Genomic DNA, 16,130 nt, shown 5'->3' on the forward strand with positions numbered 1-16,130 from the left:
GCGGCCGGGGGCCATGATCGCTGCAGCGGCCGGGGGACATGATCGCTGCAGCGCAAAGGCTCCTGGGCCGTGCGCAAAAGCTCCTGGGCCGTGCGCAAAGGCTCCAGGGAAGAGAGCCCCGCGCAGGTACGCACGTGTGGCCCAAAGCTGACGTGTACCTGCGACCCTGCAGACGTCTCCCCAGTCTCCCTGCGGCTCTACAGAAAACGCCTCGCTCAGAAGACGTCTCCCCGGTGTTCCTGCGCCTTTAATCAAAACAATCTGATATATAAACAATCAATGTGTCGTCGCGAACAACGCCCCCCCACCCCTGCGCGCGCTCAGCGGGCCACGGTAAAATTATCAAAGGCTGACTGGTCCACGGCGATAAAAAGGTTGGGGACCACTGGTCTAGCTGATTCTAGCACAACCACAACTCCCATTTCCAAGAGGGAAGATGGGCAGCATATAAATTTAATAAATACATGAATAAAATATACAACTATATGATTTTTTTTGGTTTATCATTGAGGTATTGATATTTTTAATAGAACTGAGCATCTCTTGTTTTCCAAATGTTATAGATTCCAATTCTATTAACTTCAGACAGCAATGGTTTGGGAAAAGGAGAATGTTAATTTAACAATAACCGGAATACATGTTGCTTCAAATACTTGCAAAGTAGTAGTTTTCCTTTGTTTGTTTTTTCCAAAAAAATAAATGGAGTATTTCATGTCTTACTTTTTTGGCTTCAGAAACAGTCATGAATATGTAATGGCATATGATTCTGAATGCCAAGTATTTTGCTAAAACTAATGCCTGAAATCTGGTTTGGCTGGATGCTGTGCTAGAAACCAGAAAACTCTGAGTTGCCTTCTTAAAATGATCCTGAACCAGAAGATGCCACAACAAAAGCTCACGCATAGTTCAACTCACAATCAATTTACAGAGGCATGCTTGTCACTCACTCGGGACAAAACACATGTATTTTGTAGAAATAAAAGCCTTCTACAATGAATATGAACGATAAGCTTCGTAGGCTTTGGCACCTCAGAGACTGCACTGAAATAAATAAACAATACGTGAAATGTAGTTGTGCGTGCATCAATCCATGTTTTGCTTTGTTTCTACAGCTGATGACAAGAAGCTGTCCCTTTTGCTGAATCCAGGTGAGTTTTCTGCCAGGCATTCTATCTGTGGTAATTTTGTGAGAAAAATAGTTTTGATGAGAAAGTGAAACAGGTGCAGAAGTTTTCCCTCTGCCTTTGGCTTCAGGTGACTATGCGAATAATTAGAAATGAAGTGTGTTGCTTTAAAAAAAACAACACTTAAGGACAAAAAAATATGATTTGAAATATGCCATGACTTGACTCCCTGGTTGTAGAGAACGTGGCTTTTGACCAGTGTGGCAGGAGGATTGAGCGAACAGAGGTACGGGCTCGGATTGTAGGAGGCGCACCTGGAAACTCACCTTGGACAGTCAGTATCCGCAATCGGTGAGCAGAATCTGACTGGTGGTGGGAGGTCAGGTGGTGGCAAAAAATATTGGCTGTAGATACACAGCAAAGCAGAGAATAAATCTTTATGAGGGAACTTAGTAGTTCTTTTAAAAGAAGAGATCGTAACCCTGTGAGCAACTTTGAACCATCAGTGTTATTACTCATTGTCTTCTAGATTGGCAGCTCATGAAAAATTGCAAGAAAGGGAAACTTGTCTGGGCTTCCCTGCAAATCAACTAGATCAGGGCTGTCAAACTCGATTTCATTGAGGGCCGCATCATTGTTTTGTTTGACCTTGGGGTAGCTGGGGGGGGGGGCATGGCCAGAGCTGGCAGGGGTGAGTTTGACATCATTTGTGTTGGGAGTTCCTGTGGAGGCCTGAGCGCTCTGCCAGTAAAAACGGGCTCCCAAGCTCCATTTTTGGCTGTGATGGCTTCCTGCAACTCTCTAGTAGCATAAACGGAGCACAGGAAGGCCACCCACAGCCCTTGCGAACTCTGTTTTTGGCTGCAGTGTGATCCTGCAACCCTCTGCCAGTGAAACCAGAGCGCAGGAGGGCTGCACATACCCCTCCCAAGCTCCGTTTTCACTGGTAGAGGCACCGTGGACCGGTCCTTCACTGTTTCCAAGGTGGCCCCCGGGCCTTTAGTTTAACAACCCTGAACTAGATGTTCCTATGAGGTTGTTTTGTTCACTTGGACCTCTTTTTACCCAAGACCAGAAAGGGGCACATAGTGCACAGCCGTGGAATGCCCCGTTACGAAGTTGCATGTTGCCAACAACCTGGACCCACTCCCCCAAGAGGGAGGTTTTGGGGTGTTTTGCCCCTGTGACATATGCTACTTTTTTTGCTTTCCAGAGAAGGAGTCCATTTCTGTGGAGGATCACTGGTAAAAGAGGAGTGGGTAATCAGCACCCGGATGTGTTTTTCCTCCTGGTAAGCAAAGTTCTGGCAAAACGTATATTAGAAGTCATCCTCCCCTTTTCTTGCACATTTTTCTTTTTATTTGATCTCTCTCTCTCTCGCTGTCTCTCTCTCTCTTTCTCTCTCTCTTCCTCCCACTCTCCCTCTCTCTGCCACAAGGTTACCGACACTATGTCTGTCTGTCATTCAAATCTAGATTATTTTTATAGGCCAGAAAGGATCTCTAAAGTGCATGTTGAAGGAATTAATGACTTTACCACTGGTATATTGGATGATTTTGTCCTTTTTATATTCTATTGAAAACGTTTTTTAAATAAAAAAAGTTCTTTTGATTTTTACACATTATCTTTTGCCTACAGTTGGTAGCACTCTTGCGGGATGTAGGCTGAAAAGTGGGCTATAAATAAATATAGACAATGTTATATAAATCCATAGGCATATGTGTTAAACAGCTGTCATTCACAGACACCATGGCATAACTAGCTTTGAGTCATTGGACTATTTTGTATGTTTAACTAACTAAATAGGCTTGTTTGTTGTTTTGCTGAGCAATTTCTTCCAGTACAGAGAGAAGTGGATAGACAAGTGGGCTCAGTTCTCAGGAATGGAAATATTGTTTGGGGTTACTGAGGGTTGAAGGCCTCATTTCGAGAAGACCACAGGGTAGAGGCTGCCCCAAGAAGTAAATGCCCCAAGTGAACCAAATAACAGGACAAAGTTTGCTAACAGCCAGAGAACAGCCTGAGAACATATCTATAAATAAATTGATCATCTAAAACAAGCTATGGGTACATTCTGTGATTCATTGTAGGTGGGGGTGACATAAATCCTGCATTTACTTAGTATACTTAAAATCAAAGCAGACCGGGGGAAGGAGTCATTGAATCAGGATAAGCAAGCCAGTTATGTGAAATTGCTTAAAATACATATTTTTGGACACTAGATGTCCGTGGTATCTCTTCCTTGTCTTCTCTAACGAGCCTGTGGTATTCATGTGCTCATTATCCTCTGATGTCATGACTGAGAGTATGGACTGGAATTCGAATCTCACTAATCCAAGCCCAAGATTACTCAGATTCTGTTGTAGGAGTGATAGCACCAATTAATAGAGCGCATGAATGCCTGCTTCAGGCTTATGCAGAAATCTGAAACAATGGTATCTGCTTTGCTCTGTTGCAGAGAGGTACCGTGTTTCCCCGATTTTGACCCCCAAAATAAGCGCGTGGCCTTATTTTCAGGGAGGTCTTATTATTTTCGAGGTGCAGGAGGCCCCTTCACCTGGGCCCGTGGATCAGCTGATCCAGAGAAGGCCGGAACTTCTGTCTCTGTTTCTGGCACACTCTTGCCAGCCTTAGTGCTGCTGGGCCTGCCACTCTTTTTGTAGCCGCCACTAAGAGAAGGGGCATGGTAGGTAGGGTTTGCAGGAGCGACCTCTGCGAGGCCATTCTGAATGGATGGCAGGTCATGTGGGGCGTGTGGGGCATGTCCCCCACTTTCTTCCAGGAAATGGCGGGTATTGGCTGTGCAATTGGGAGGTCTTATTTTCGGGGAAACAGGGTAGTATCTGGCACTTTGGTGAGGTCCAAAGGATGCATAGCCTTAGTGTTCAACATTTAGGTAGGGGCAGCCAATAAGACAGGGGCAGCAGCTAGTTCACCATGGCTCAACTCAGGAAATGCCACACAGTTTAGACTTTGTTTATATTTTGATGGGAAACAGTCAGGAAATTTCAGAGTGATGGACTAGATTGGAAAGCCAAAAAAATGCTTGGAAGAAGACAGTGACAAATCACTTCTGTATTTTTGCTATATAAATGTGACTGCAGTCAGCAGAACTCAAAGGAATTTACCTTTATAGCAGCAGAAAAGTCTAATGAGAGACAGAAATGATTAATATCCTATTAACTATTCCTGCTTGGGAAGCTGCTGTGGAGGGAAAGGCTTCAGTGATCGTGTAACAATTATTAATTCCTCTTCTTGGCAGTGATGCGGACTTAACTGGTTACCACGTCTTGCTTGGAACACTCTTTAAGAACCCTGGTCCTAATGATCCAAACAAACAGGCCATTCCTATAATTAAGATTGTCTGTGGTCCCTCTGAATCACTTGTGGTGATGCTGAAACTGGAGAGGTAAGTGACCTTTCAGATGCTCTGTATCCCATAGCATGAAAGCAACTTAGTTTACATACCAATAGGCAGAGGTCAAGGCTTCCTCAATAGGGGCTCCCAAGAGCCTTCTGCACTGTTGTATTTTGGGATCTGCAAGATACATACTTTGTTGTAGAGAAATCTCACTGAGGTGGAGAATGGACTCTAGGAAACTAGGCAAAGCAAAGGAACATTTCACACATACAGTAATGGATGTACTAGATTTGGAAAACAGAGGCCCCCAGTCTGTCAGTGTGTTCCACCCTCTATGAACTATATGGCTTGTGGGGAAGGAGCTGGTGAAGATGGTGGTATGCTGCAAAAAAGCTCACAAACAGAAACAATTAAGAGAATTGATAGCAATAGCACTTACACTTATATACCGCTTCACAGTGCTTTACAGCCTTCTCTAAGTGGTTTACAGAGTCAGCATACTTTCCCCAACAATTTGGGTCCTCATTTTACCAGCCTCTGAAGGATGAGTCAACCTTGAACTGGTGAGATTCAAACTGCCGACAGCCAACAGCCAGCAGAAGTAGCCTGCAGTACTGCATTATAACCACTGTGCAACCATAGCTCTGTAGCATAGGAATGTCTAGTAGGTAGATTGGGTTATCCAGGGCCAAAACTGAATTTGGCAGTAATCTCACTATTTGAAGATGTTTCTTTTTTTTTACTGGCAGTCAGCTTCCTTCCTTGGACTTTGCATGTAATATTTTAAATTTCCTTTCCTCAATCAGTTCCAAGAAAATTAAATTAGAACTACTAGATTCAGTGATTCTCAATCAGGCAAGCTGATCTCTTCATGTCTCTTCTGGAAGACAGCTAGCCGTGGTTTGTTTCCATCAAAGACATCCCTTGTCAGAAACAGGGAATTAAGTTGAAATGCTATTTTTTCTTGTCTCCACTCTTAATTGTTGGATGTATTCCTGCTTCAGGAACTGAAAGCTGAATCCTACCCAAGGCTGATCTCATATCTTAAAAATCTTTATGAACAAATACATAAATACATATATTTAGAAAATATATTCCAGTGCTATGCTATGGGTGGCAGAACAAAGCAGAGCCAAAACATGAAGCCGGGCAGGAAAACCACATCCTTATTGGAAATGATGCTGACTTAACATTCATCAGTAGGCATTTATCCACATTATGTTACAGTGCTCCCAGCCCTTCTTTGAACTGATGGAAAGCTGTATTGGTTTAACATTTGCTTTCCCACTGCCCAAATCTATCTGGACTTGTTGCCTTTGTTCTGAGTTCTGCCATCTGACTTTCCCTCAGGTTACAAAGCCTAATACTATTTACTTACTTCCTTTGGATGGTACTAAAATAAGGCTGGGTGGTTATAACAATAAGAGCTAGGCTGACTTAAACGTGCCTTACTCTTAAGCAGAGGATGTGATGAAGGCAACACGATGAGGGCGCAGTGGAGAAAGAGGTGGCCAGGGCAGGTTTAGGCAGTGGTTGGGTGCGAGTGGAAATTGTCCTGGGATGAGAAGACAGGATGTATATAGCTTTCAGGCAAAAGGTGTTACAATGCTAAAGATATTTCCCTGTATGGTGTATTTTACTTCCTCTGCTGAAAATTGCTTTGGTGACTGAAGCTGCTAAAAAAACCTGATACAAAGCAGCTGTCAATTAATAGCTTTTACAAGAAAACAAGCGCCTGTGAATTTGGTTTACCAGAAGGAATGCAATCGAATAAAAACTTAAAAGGCTTGCTCAAGGTAGATTCACACAATCCCGAAGCTTGTGACGACCCCTTGAAAATAGCCCCTTCCTACTTATGTTTTTGCTGAAGGACTCATGCAGCAGTTATCACCGTTCATGGCAGAAAGATCGGTTATGGGTGTGATGCCAGCATCAGCAGGCATCCAGCCAACCTTGGGTGTGCTTGGAATGTGATCAGCACTTTGAAGTGGCTTCTGAGTACAGAACAAAGATGTGAACTAGTTGCTTTTTGCCTTCTCTTTCTCACCACAGGCCTGCCCTTCTGAATCAACGTGTGGCATTGATCTGCCTTCCACCCGAGCGTTACATTGTGCCCGAGAACACCATGTGTGAGATTGCAGGATGGGGTAGCACTGGAGGTACAGTCTGGAAAAAGGATAGTTTCAGGAGATCTCAAAACCAATTGGTCCAATCTCTTATTCAAGGAATTCTATCTTGCTGGGACACAGAAGTAAAAATGTGGATTTCCCCCCCCCCCCTTGGATATAAAATGTGACAATTTAACAATTTAGTTCAGGAACTGGCTAGGTAATATTCCCCTCACATTTTTATTCCTTGTTCAGTGGGAGAGAAAGCCTGGAACATGATTGGCAGGAATCGAAGCTTGCATATGTAAGCAAAGTCACAGTCCTGGCAGGATTGGGTTCCACATTGTCTAGATCAGTGATGGCAAACTTTTTAGGCACAGAGTGCCCAAACCGGAAGGCACGTGTGCGTATCTCTATGCACGTGCGCATCTGAGCACTGGAAACGCAACAACCAGCTGGCCTGAGCTGTGGCGACGGCGCATATGCCCACAGAAGAGGCTCTGCATGCCACCTCTGGCACACATGCCATCACAGGTCTAGATAGTCAGCTTATCCGGACAGAGTACAAATTGAAAAACTGACCTTCTATTAATTCATTTTTAGGAATTGCTTATATAGCTTAGTGGAGTTCTGAGTACAAAATTTACTCCACTGACCCAATTCTAAGCAGAAATGTGACCAATGAGTTTAGGATAGTAGCTGATACCTCTTAATTGGAGTAGTGTTTGATCAATTATGAAATCTGTCTACTTCTTTAAACCAAAAGACAGCTTCATATACAATATGAATGAATAATGTTAATTCTCCTACTTTTTAAAAATAAGCACAAAAGCCTAAATTCTCTACTGCCATTATGCAAATTTCAGAGGGATATGAAGTTATTAGAAAAGTGAAAACATAAATAGGAATATCTTCCATATCGAGAATCTCTCAGAAAAGTAACCAAGACAAAAAAAAATTCAATATTTTATTAACCAGATTCCTTTCCAGTTAAGAATATTCCCTATACGGAAGATTTTCTAAGCTATTGTATGATTCACGCATTTCAATGAAACTTTATTTAGAACTCATTCTTGAACTCATATTATTAAGGGGATGAAAAAAAATCCTGTTTGAATATTATCAATTTGCCCTATTTGAAATTTGAGTGGTTCATGGCACTAGAGTTTGATAACTACTTACCAGCATTGTTTTTTTTAAAAAAAATCATTTAAATAATACAATTTTTTAAAGGACATTGGCATATCCTGACTATTAACTTGATATTTAGCATATTGAAAGGCTATCATTTCGTTGGTATGATGTGGGTAATAACACTGCCTTGATTATTTATTCATGTTTATATGTGCCTGCCCAATAATATTGTTCTCTGGGCAGTCTGTTATGTAAGATGAGAAATACACAGTATCATAATAATCTGCAGCAAAAATATTTTTAATACAGCAAGTAGATATAGGAATAAAAATATATATACTCTAGCATATACATATTGATTCTGTTATAAAAACTCAAACTTTTTATAGGTGTGAGCACATAAAATACTAAACCATAAATAAATTGCCCAAAAGTAATACGAGTTGCCTGAGGTGAGTTATCCCATTCCGACCATAAACAGGGGCTCACCCTCAGAAAGGTCCATAACTCAGACGTTATCTAATGCTCTGGTTCTTCTTTGTACACAGGAACTGGGAATAACAATGTCCTCAATGTGGCCAGGCTGCCAGTCATGAACAGTCAAAACTGCAACGTGGCACTTCGTGGCCGTCTGAAGGAAAATGAGCTATGTACATCACCACTGAAAGTTGGCGTGGGAGCCTGTGAGGTGAGCAGGGCAGGGAGGTGGATTTGTATTGAGCAGAATTGCTTGACTTGCATCAAGATCAAGGGTGATGACAGGAAACCTCCATCAAGTGACTGGTTGAGAGAAGTAAACACACAGATGAGAGGCCAACATCTGGAAAGTTGAATAGTAAAGAAAAGGGACAAGCCTTACCGAAAGGCAGAAACATGGTACCTCCAATAACCTCAGCCTAGGATGCCCGCAATTTGAATACTTTTAAATAAAATACTTTTAGTTTTGAAAAAATGGCTAATCTCCTAAATCACCTCACAGTCTTACAATATTCTTGTCAACATCTCAGGGTAGGCAATTTTCTGAGATTGGTCTAAAAAAAATGGAGATGGCCCTAGGCCTTTATGACGTCCCCTAAAAAGTTGCCTGCCAACCTCTTGTGTTTGTTTTTTTTTAAATGAGCAGTGGGAAATAGTCCCCCAAGATATGAACTGAAAAGTGAAGCTGCAGATAAGTGATTTCAAGGCAAATAGGTCAGGGAAGCCATTTGAACAAATGTCTCAGGTAGAAAACCAACCCATGTACTTTGTCGTGTGTTGCTGTGCTCCTTAAGCTAGAGCTTATTTCTGACTTGAGTTGGTCTTTTTTTCTGCAGGGTGACTTTGGAGGTCCTTTGGCCTGCCTGACTCAAGACTGCTGGGTGCTAGAAGGTGTGATCACCCCATTGCGGGTATGTGCTCGCAAAGACGTGCCTGCCACCTTCATCCGAATCTCTATGTATGTTGACTGGATCAACAAAGTGATGAGGTTGAGCTGAGCTTTTGTATATTTATCATAAATTCCTGCTCGTCTCGCCATTCTCAGAATTAGCGTAGAGCAGTCATTCTCATGTCCCGTGAAAAGCATTGCCAAAAAGGTTCCTGATTTTACAGAAAAGATACTTCCATAAGCTGACGTCAGTGACAATTTTTGTGCTCCATTTTGTGGAGTTTATCTAAGTGGCTAAGAGAATCCGCAGCAATTAATTGCTTATTATACTGCATCTTTTGCTAGACGCTTAGCTGAAGAAATATTGATGGTAGCGACCATCATGGCTTCAAACTATCAAATTTAATGAGAACATTATGGAACCATCCTCTAAGAAGTGTGAACTGAACATATGACTAAACTAATACGCTTTAACTAAGCATAAGCTAATGTGTTGCATTATTAAATCCCTCATGTCCTTTTGATAGGACTGGTTGGTTGTTATCCATGAGTATCAGCTCTTTCAGTGAATATATTCATGGGCCAAAGTTTCAATATGTAAGGCTTTAACCATGGCCTCCTCATTGGAGCAGTTCTTGGGTTTATATTTAACATGGACATTGTCTGCAATTTCTTTTTTTTTATCATCAGTATTAAAAGTTCAATTGAGGTTTTGAATATTCCACAGATTTAAATAAATATTGCTGCCCTTAGAACACATGTACCATTTCCAAGTCCTGGGATAATTTCTGGTAAATGGGTGCTGCAGACCTTCAGTGTGGGTTTTTTTTTGAAAATCCCTTCTCTCTTTTTGGTATCACTTGGGATCTGGTGTTCTCCAGATGTCAAAAGATAACAATTCATAGCCAACTCCAAGGGTTCATGGGAGGTATTGTCCAAGGCAGCTGAATGTGATTAGCCACTTTATCCTCTGAACCAGCATACAAAACATCATTCCATATCTTTATTTTTGCAGTCCAGACATTCGTTTTTTAAAAAATGTTAATGATTAATGTATTGGTCCATTATAGGTGTATTAACCTACATGTGGTTCAATTTTTTTTCCACATCTGAAATGACATTTCTGTAGTCCAGGAAAACCTGAATTTTTCTATTGTAATAGTACATGTAATATTTCTATGCTTTCTCAGAAATACTTCTCAAGTAACATAAATTATAGCCACCACAAATGATTGTACTGCATTTTATCTTTTATGTAATTACAGTTACATTGTTTGTAGCAACTGCGTGCCAAATTGTATATAACCATTCTTACAGAGGCCTCAAATTTGATATAATAATTACTGTATTTTTCAGAGTATAAGACGTACCTTAGTTTTGGGGGAGGAAAATAGGAAAAAAAATCTGCCTACCAGGTATTCATCTAGCTAGTGTCCTCAGTTTCAGCACATTAGCTTGTTGGTTGTGAGTGTGTGTGCTCCTCAACCCCACCAAGACCCTGCTGATTCATCTCATGTGTGTGAGATGGTGTTACAGATTCATAAGAGTCCATCGCTGATGAATGAGTTTATAATTAGTATCTATGGTAAACAAATATTTGTAATTTGCAGTATATCCACATTTATTGATAGAGGAAAATGGTGGGCATTTTCCATCAGAAGTTTCTAAAAGCAACAAATATTCCATCAGAGAACTGAGAAAGAATAAAAACAGTCTTTGATATTTATTTGTTTGTTTGTTTATTACATATATTTATCACTCATGGTTCAGGTGATTCTGAGTAGATATCATTAATCATTCCTTAATCATCAAAAAATATTATTAATGCTGAGACCTGCTCACATATAAAACCAACCCACTAAAAAGTATTCAGTTGCAAATGAGAAGCCTTATTGGAGAATTTCCTTTGGATTATGTCAGCATATCCATCTATTCAAATAAACAAGTTGGCTTGATTGATTATATCATTTAGCAATCTAATAGCAAAGCTTTTTTTGGAAGGCCAGTTATCCGACATCAATTTTTCAATCAGAATCAGGATTTGAGTAGATATTTTTAACATTATTAACAGAATTCCTTAAAAACATTTTGAAGGGATTATTGGCAAAGAAGAATCTTCAGATGTCCACAATCTGATTGTAAATTGAGTTGGGGAAAAAGAAACTCCTGGCACATTGTGAAGATCACTGTAAGCAACTTAGATGTCTTCATATTTAGTTGGCAATTGACTTTCAATCTACGTTTCTGAAAAGGTGATGTGTAATCCACTGGGCATAGTTCATAAATACATCTGCTTCAGCTACTACTCCACTTAAGGCATGATTCTCTTCTGGATACCACATCAGTCTGTAAAAAGGAACATCGGTGAAGTGTTTTGCAAAAGTTCTTTGTTAGAAGTATGTTGTTACAAGGTGGCTTTTCATTACCGTTTCTTTGGCATGTTTTAAAAATATTCCTGAATTGCTGAGGGAAATTCTTTGCTTTGACTGACAGTAAAGATAGTACAGTACTGACAGTACACTTATTTTAAAATAAACACGTCATTTATTTTTTAAAGAAGTTATGCCAATCTACTCTTATTGTCAACTTCTTTGTCATCTGTCATTGCCAAAGTGGTTCCTGGCCTTTTTACAAGGGGTTGTCTTTTCAGCATTCATTGTTATCTCATCTACCTGATTTGGTTTGGAAAAAAATATTGACGAATCCCTGTATATGATTTCTCAGCATAACCAACTGTAATAACATTTTCCAATAAGTAATACACCCAAGAAAGTTGGACACTCAGGCACATAGTTTTTCTGCTATTCTTGCTTTCTAAAAAAAAAAAGCCCGTAGCAGCAGATTGGAAAAACTTGTCATTTGTGTTCTTTGTGTATAAACTCCATTGGCTCCATTGTGTATAAACTCCATTGGCTCTGCTTGCATTTGGTGGGTCAGTTTGCAATATAATCTCTGATGCTGCGTGCTACTCTGCATCCTTCCTAGCTTGTAAATTTGAGGATATTGAGAGATAAAGGTTATTAGCAGCTTGTTAAATCAATGCTGTTCATGGCTGATTAAATTACCAAGGAAAAATCTGGACTCCTAATCAAGGAAGCAATCAATGGTACCCCCTAAAGGGGATATGTTCCCCTGTGTCTAATATTTTAATTGAAGAAAACCTTGCCTTTACTCAGACAATTATTGATCTGTGAACTCAAACATTCTATCCCTGGGGAAAGCGATTGAGAAAATGGTGGGCCTTATGCACCTATACAATACACATCTAGATAATGCTGGTGATATGCATCTATATGAATAGAAGGGATGCAGTGGCTAGTGGGTAAGATGCTGAACTTGTCGATCAGAAAGGTCGGCAGTTTGGTGGTTCGAATCTCTAGCGCTGCGTAACGGAGTGAGCTCCCATTACTTGTCCCAGCTTCTGCCAACCTAGTATTTCTAAAGCATGTAAAAATGCAAGTAGAAAAATAGGAACCACTTTGGTGGGAAGGTTACAGTATTCCGTGCGCCTTTGGCCATGCTAGCCACATGACCACAGAGACGTCTTCGGACTGCACTGGCTCTTCGGCTTTGAAACAGAGATGAGCACCGCCCCCTGGAGTCAGGAACATATGTGCAAGGGGAACCTTTACCTACATGCATGGAAATGTTGCTGCTTAGCAGGACCCTTTTCAATCATGCCTTTAGCCAAGATACAGTATTGAGTGACCTACTAGATAGTTTATGCTGTAAACCTGATGGAAGCCCAGCCCTAACATTTTTCCTGGATTTCTCAGCATTATTCAATCTCATTAATCATGATATTCTTCCAGAGAGTCTGGAACTAGGCCTCAAGTATTAAGTCAAAAGCTAATGCTAGAGGAATGCTGTTGACCCCTTCCCCATACATTTGTAATGCCCCACAGAATTCAATTTTGTCTCTCATGCTAGTCAATGTCAACAGACAATTAGGGGAAGATCATCTGGAATCTTGGAGTGGGATGCCATCCAATGCTTCCAGGGCATACTGATGCCTCTAAGATGTCTTGTTGCTTACCATCCAACACCAAGAAGCATTAAAATGTCCTAAAACAATGTCTAAGTTCCAGAAAGGACTGGGAGAATGATAAACATTCTAATTAAATGAAAGCAAGAGGAGAATGCTGTTGGAAAGAAACTGGATGCAGCATTAAGTTTTGGTATGGTATTGGTTTGTTTTACATAGAACTGTACTAAAAGTGAAAACACGAAATCTTAAGATATCTCTTAATCCTATGTTGTCACTGAATTTACAGAACGTAGCTATAGTGAAAAGCATGTTTGCACCCCTATGGTCAGATTTGTTTTGCAATTCTTATTCTTGTCCAGATCAGATCTTGCCTTGATTCCCACATCACAATTTTGCATGGAGCAACACTTGAAACCTATCTGGAAATTGCAATTGATACAAAACTGGGGCATCTCTTCCACTTAGGATAAAATATTACATAATCTCTATTAGTATTAGTTACTAATTGCTTATTACAGAATTCACAAGTTCTATGTACAGGCTGCCCTTCTGCTTCCTCTAATTTGGATGTTCTATTTGGCTAAGAGCCGTAGCTTGTTTGCATCGTTTGTTTGTCTCAATTACTGTCGGTAAGCGAGGACTACCTGTATTCAAATTCATTTTTGTTCCTCCACTCTGCTGGCAAATCCACTGCAGTACAATTAAGGCAGGAGCCACAGTATCTGGCCATGGGAATGTGACTAAACAAAAAAGTCAAGAAGACGTTCTCTTGCTTTGACTGAATATATTGAATGGCAACTCACCGCACAGGGATTCCTCTAGCTTTCAACACACGGTAATATTCCAAAGCTTGGTAAGGAGACACTCGACGGTCTTTTGCCCCAACACATAGCAGCAGAGGTGCTTGTACCTGTAGGAGAGGGAGGAACCAAGAGGTAACCAGCCAAAAAAAAACCTCACATAGCTTGTAACATTGAGTCAAGCAAGTTTGTTCATATTTGTTTTCAAGCAAAATATAATAAAACAAATACCAGTATATGTTGGACCCCAAATGGCAGAATACATCTATGTGAATTATTCAAATGAAGCCAATAATGCAATTTGTCTTCTGTTATTCACAAGGTTGGTTCACAACAGTCTTCTAGTTGAATGAGATGGCACACACACACACATCAGTACTGACAGACACATAAGCTTATAGACATGCAGACTCGTTTTGCTTTTGCTTTTCTTCTGAGTTGTCAGGAAACGTGCATTTATTGGAATGAATAAGCTACTTATCTGTCCTCTCAGGACAGCTTTCAAACATTCTGACTATAGCCATGTGATATAAAATATATAGTTGCTAATTGTTGAAGCTGACTTAACGGCACAGAATCAGTCAATGAAATGAAAAAAAAAAATGGAAGGGGACATTCAGGCCATCAACTTGAGTCTTCATTAAAACATTCCTTACAGGGATAGAGAGGGCGGGAGAGAGGATGGGAGGGAGGGTGAGAAGGAAGGGAGGGAGTGGACTGGGAGAGAGGAGTGGTAGAGGGGGAGGGGAAGTAGGGTAGAGGGGAATGATGGAGGGAAGATAGTAAGTTGGAGGGGGGCGGAAGAAAGAGGTGTATGGAGAGCGGAAGAGGTATATTGGGTTTCTATTTGAGTTTGAGTATGAGTTTTATTTTATTTATATTTCTGGGGGTATTGTTGACAAGAGGAACTGCTGTGATTATTGTTTAATGTTGTATGGCCCCGTTTATGCACAGTATATATGTGACTGTATGAAAATGAAAAATGGAAAATAAAAACATTTTAACAAGAAAACACTCCTTACAAATGCCCATCTGGATTCTGCTTGGAAATGCAGTACAGTTTTAATTCTACATGTGAGCACTACTTACGCTAAACGGTGAGCTTTTTTTAAAATCTAATTACAGGGCTTTAGACATGCAATAGAGAGAAAAAACACAGGCAAGATGTTTGCTGCAGGCACAGCTTCTGCAGTAAAAGAGCAGCTCCGCTTATTGGTTCTTACCTTTGCAGCATGAATAATGGGGGAGGAGAGCAGCATGGCAGCCAGATCCTTTTCCGTAGGAATCCGCTCATAGGAGTATGGCAGACCTAGAGAAGCGTATCGCCTGGGGAAAGTGTACAGAATATTTATCCCTATGACCTCTGCCTGTACTAAGGTGCCAAAAAACCCCTGATTGCTAGAAATGGCATTTGTGAAAGGCTCGGAAAGGAAAAAGGAGGATGTATGGCACCTGAATATTGAGGATCAGGCAGCCCTATATGACTGAATTAGGATGAGACATTATATAACCGAGACATGCACAGATGAAATTGGCAAAAGACTCCAAAACATGTGTGCTTGAAATGGGTTGGGAGGCAAAAAAAAGCCAATCTCTTGGGCTAGACCATGCAGGGGGCTTGAGGAGGCATGCTTCTTACCAGTCGGGAATGTCAGAGGTCCCCAGTAGAGTGGCCATATTGGTGACGGAATTTCTGACTGCACAGGCTTTGTACTTCTCTGGAAACCGACCAATCAAATGGCAACAGATAAAACCACCATGAGAGCCTCCCAACAAGGCAATTCTATTTGGGTCCAAATTCGCCATCTGCAGTGCCACATCTACTGCCAGCTGTAAGAGGAACATTAATCAAGTATTTCAGAGGCTGTTGCACAGCTAGACCTGGTGCAGAAAGCAGTTTCTTGGGAAAGTAGAGTGCAACGCAGTTCACAAAACTGAACTTGTGGCTGGTCATACCCACAATATACAAATAAGACCCTTAATAACTCTCCCTATGAAGCTCAGCAAATATCTTGTTGTTTATGCAAGAGAAAGATTTTCTTCTTCTTCAAAGGGATGCTGTCAGACAACAGGAATGTATGCATCAGGCTATGCCAGTAATGCTCTGCTACTCAAAATACTGAGTTTGCTCTTCCAACACCCATGACCTGAGCACCGCATCAAAATGGCTTGGATGAATCTGCTAAGGGCCAACTCAGCCAACTGTGCAGAGAAGCCAAAAGGGATGGAGAAAAGAAGAGCTCTACTCT

General features: G+C 40.9%; 2 protein-coding genes across 2 annotated transcripts in view; one reads left to right on the forward strand and one right to left on the reverse strand.

Annotated features, from left to right (window-relative positions):
- Positions 1-10,815, forward strand: part of MST1 (macrophage stimulating 1) — a 29,281-nt gene extending 18,466 nt beyond the window's left edge. Inside the window, exons 12-18 of the mRNA XM_087709254.1 lie at positions 1,113-1,148; positions 1,364-1,475; positions 2,338-2,415; positions 4,387-4,533; positions 6,538-6,644; positions 8,276-8,415; positions 9,041-10,815. Of these exons, the coding sequence (XP_087565380.1) occupies positions 1,113-1,148; positions 1,364-1,475; positions 2,338-2,415; positions 4,387-4,533; positions 6,538-6,644; positions 8,276-8,415; positions 9,041-9,202 (782 nt within the window). The 3' untranslated portion in view covers positions 9,203-10,815. The remainder of the gene's footprint in view (positions 1-1,112; positions 1,149-1,363; positions 1,476-2,337; positions 2,416-4,386; positions 4,534-6,537; positions 6,645-8,275; positions 8,416-9,040) is intronic.
- A 23-nt stretch (positions 10,816-10,838) lies between these two features.
- LOC106550994 (acylamino-acid-releasing enzyme) overlaps positions 10,839-16,130 on the reverse strand; it is a 30,776-nt gene continuing 25,484 nt past the window's right edge. The window contains exons 19-22 of the mRNA XM_087709253.1: positions 15,521-15,711; positions 15,105-15,207; positions 13,885-13,991; positions 10,839-11,439 (exon numbers count right to left, since the gene is read on the reverse strand). Coding sequence (XP_087565379.1) covers positions 11,325-11,439; positions 13,885-13,991; positions 15,105-15,207; positions 15,521-15,711 — 516 coding nt within the window. The 3' untranslated portion in view covers positions 10,839-11,324. The remainder of the gene's footprint in view (positions 11,440-13,884; positions 13,992-15,104; positions 15,208-15,520; positions 15,712-16,130) is intronic.

The sequence above is a fragment of the Thamnophis sirtalis genome, unplaced genomic scaffold (genome assembly GCF_051295495.1).
Source record: "Thamnophis sirtalis isolate CommonGarterSnake01/CBP01778 unplaced genomic scaffold, rThaSir2_p1.2 scaffold_3, whole genome shotgun sequence".
Classification (NCBI taxonomy): domain Eukaryota; kingdom Metazoa; phylum Chordata; class Lepidosauria; order Squamata; family Natricidae; genus Thamnophis; species Thamnophis sirtalis.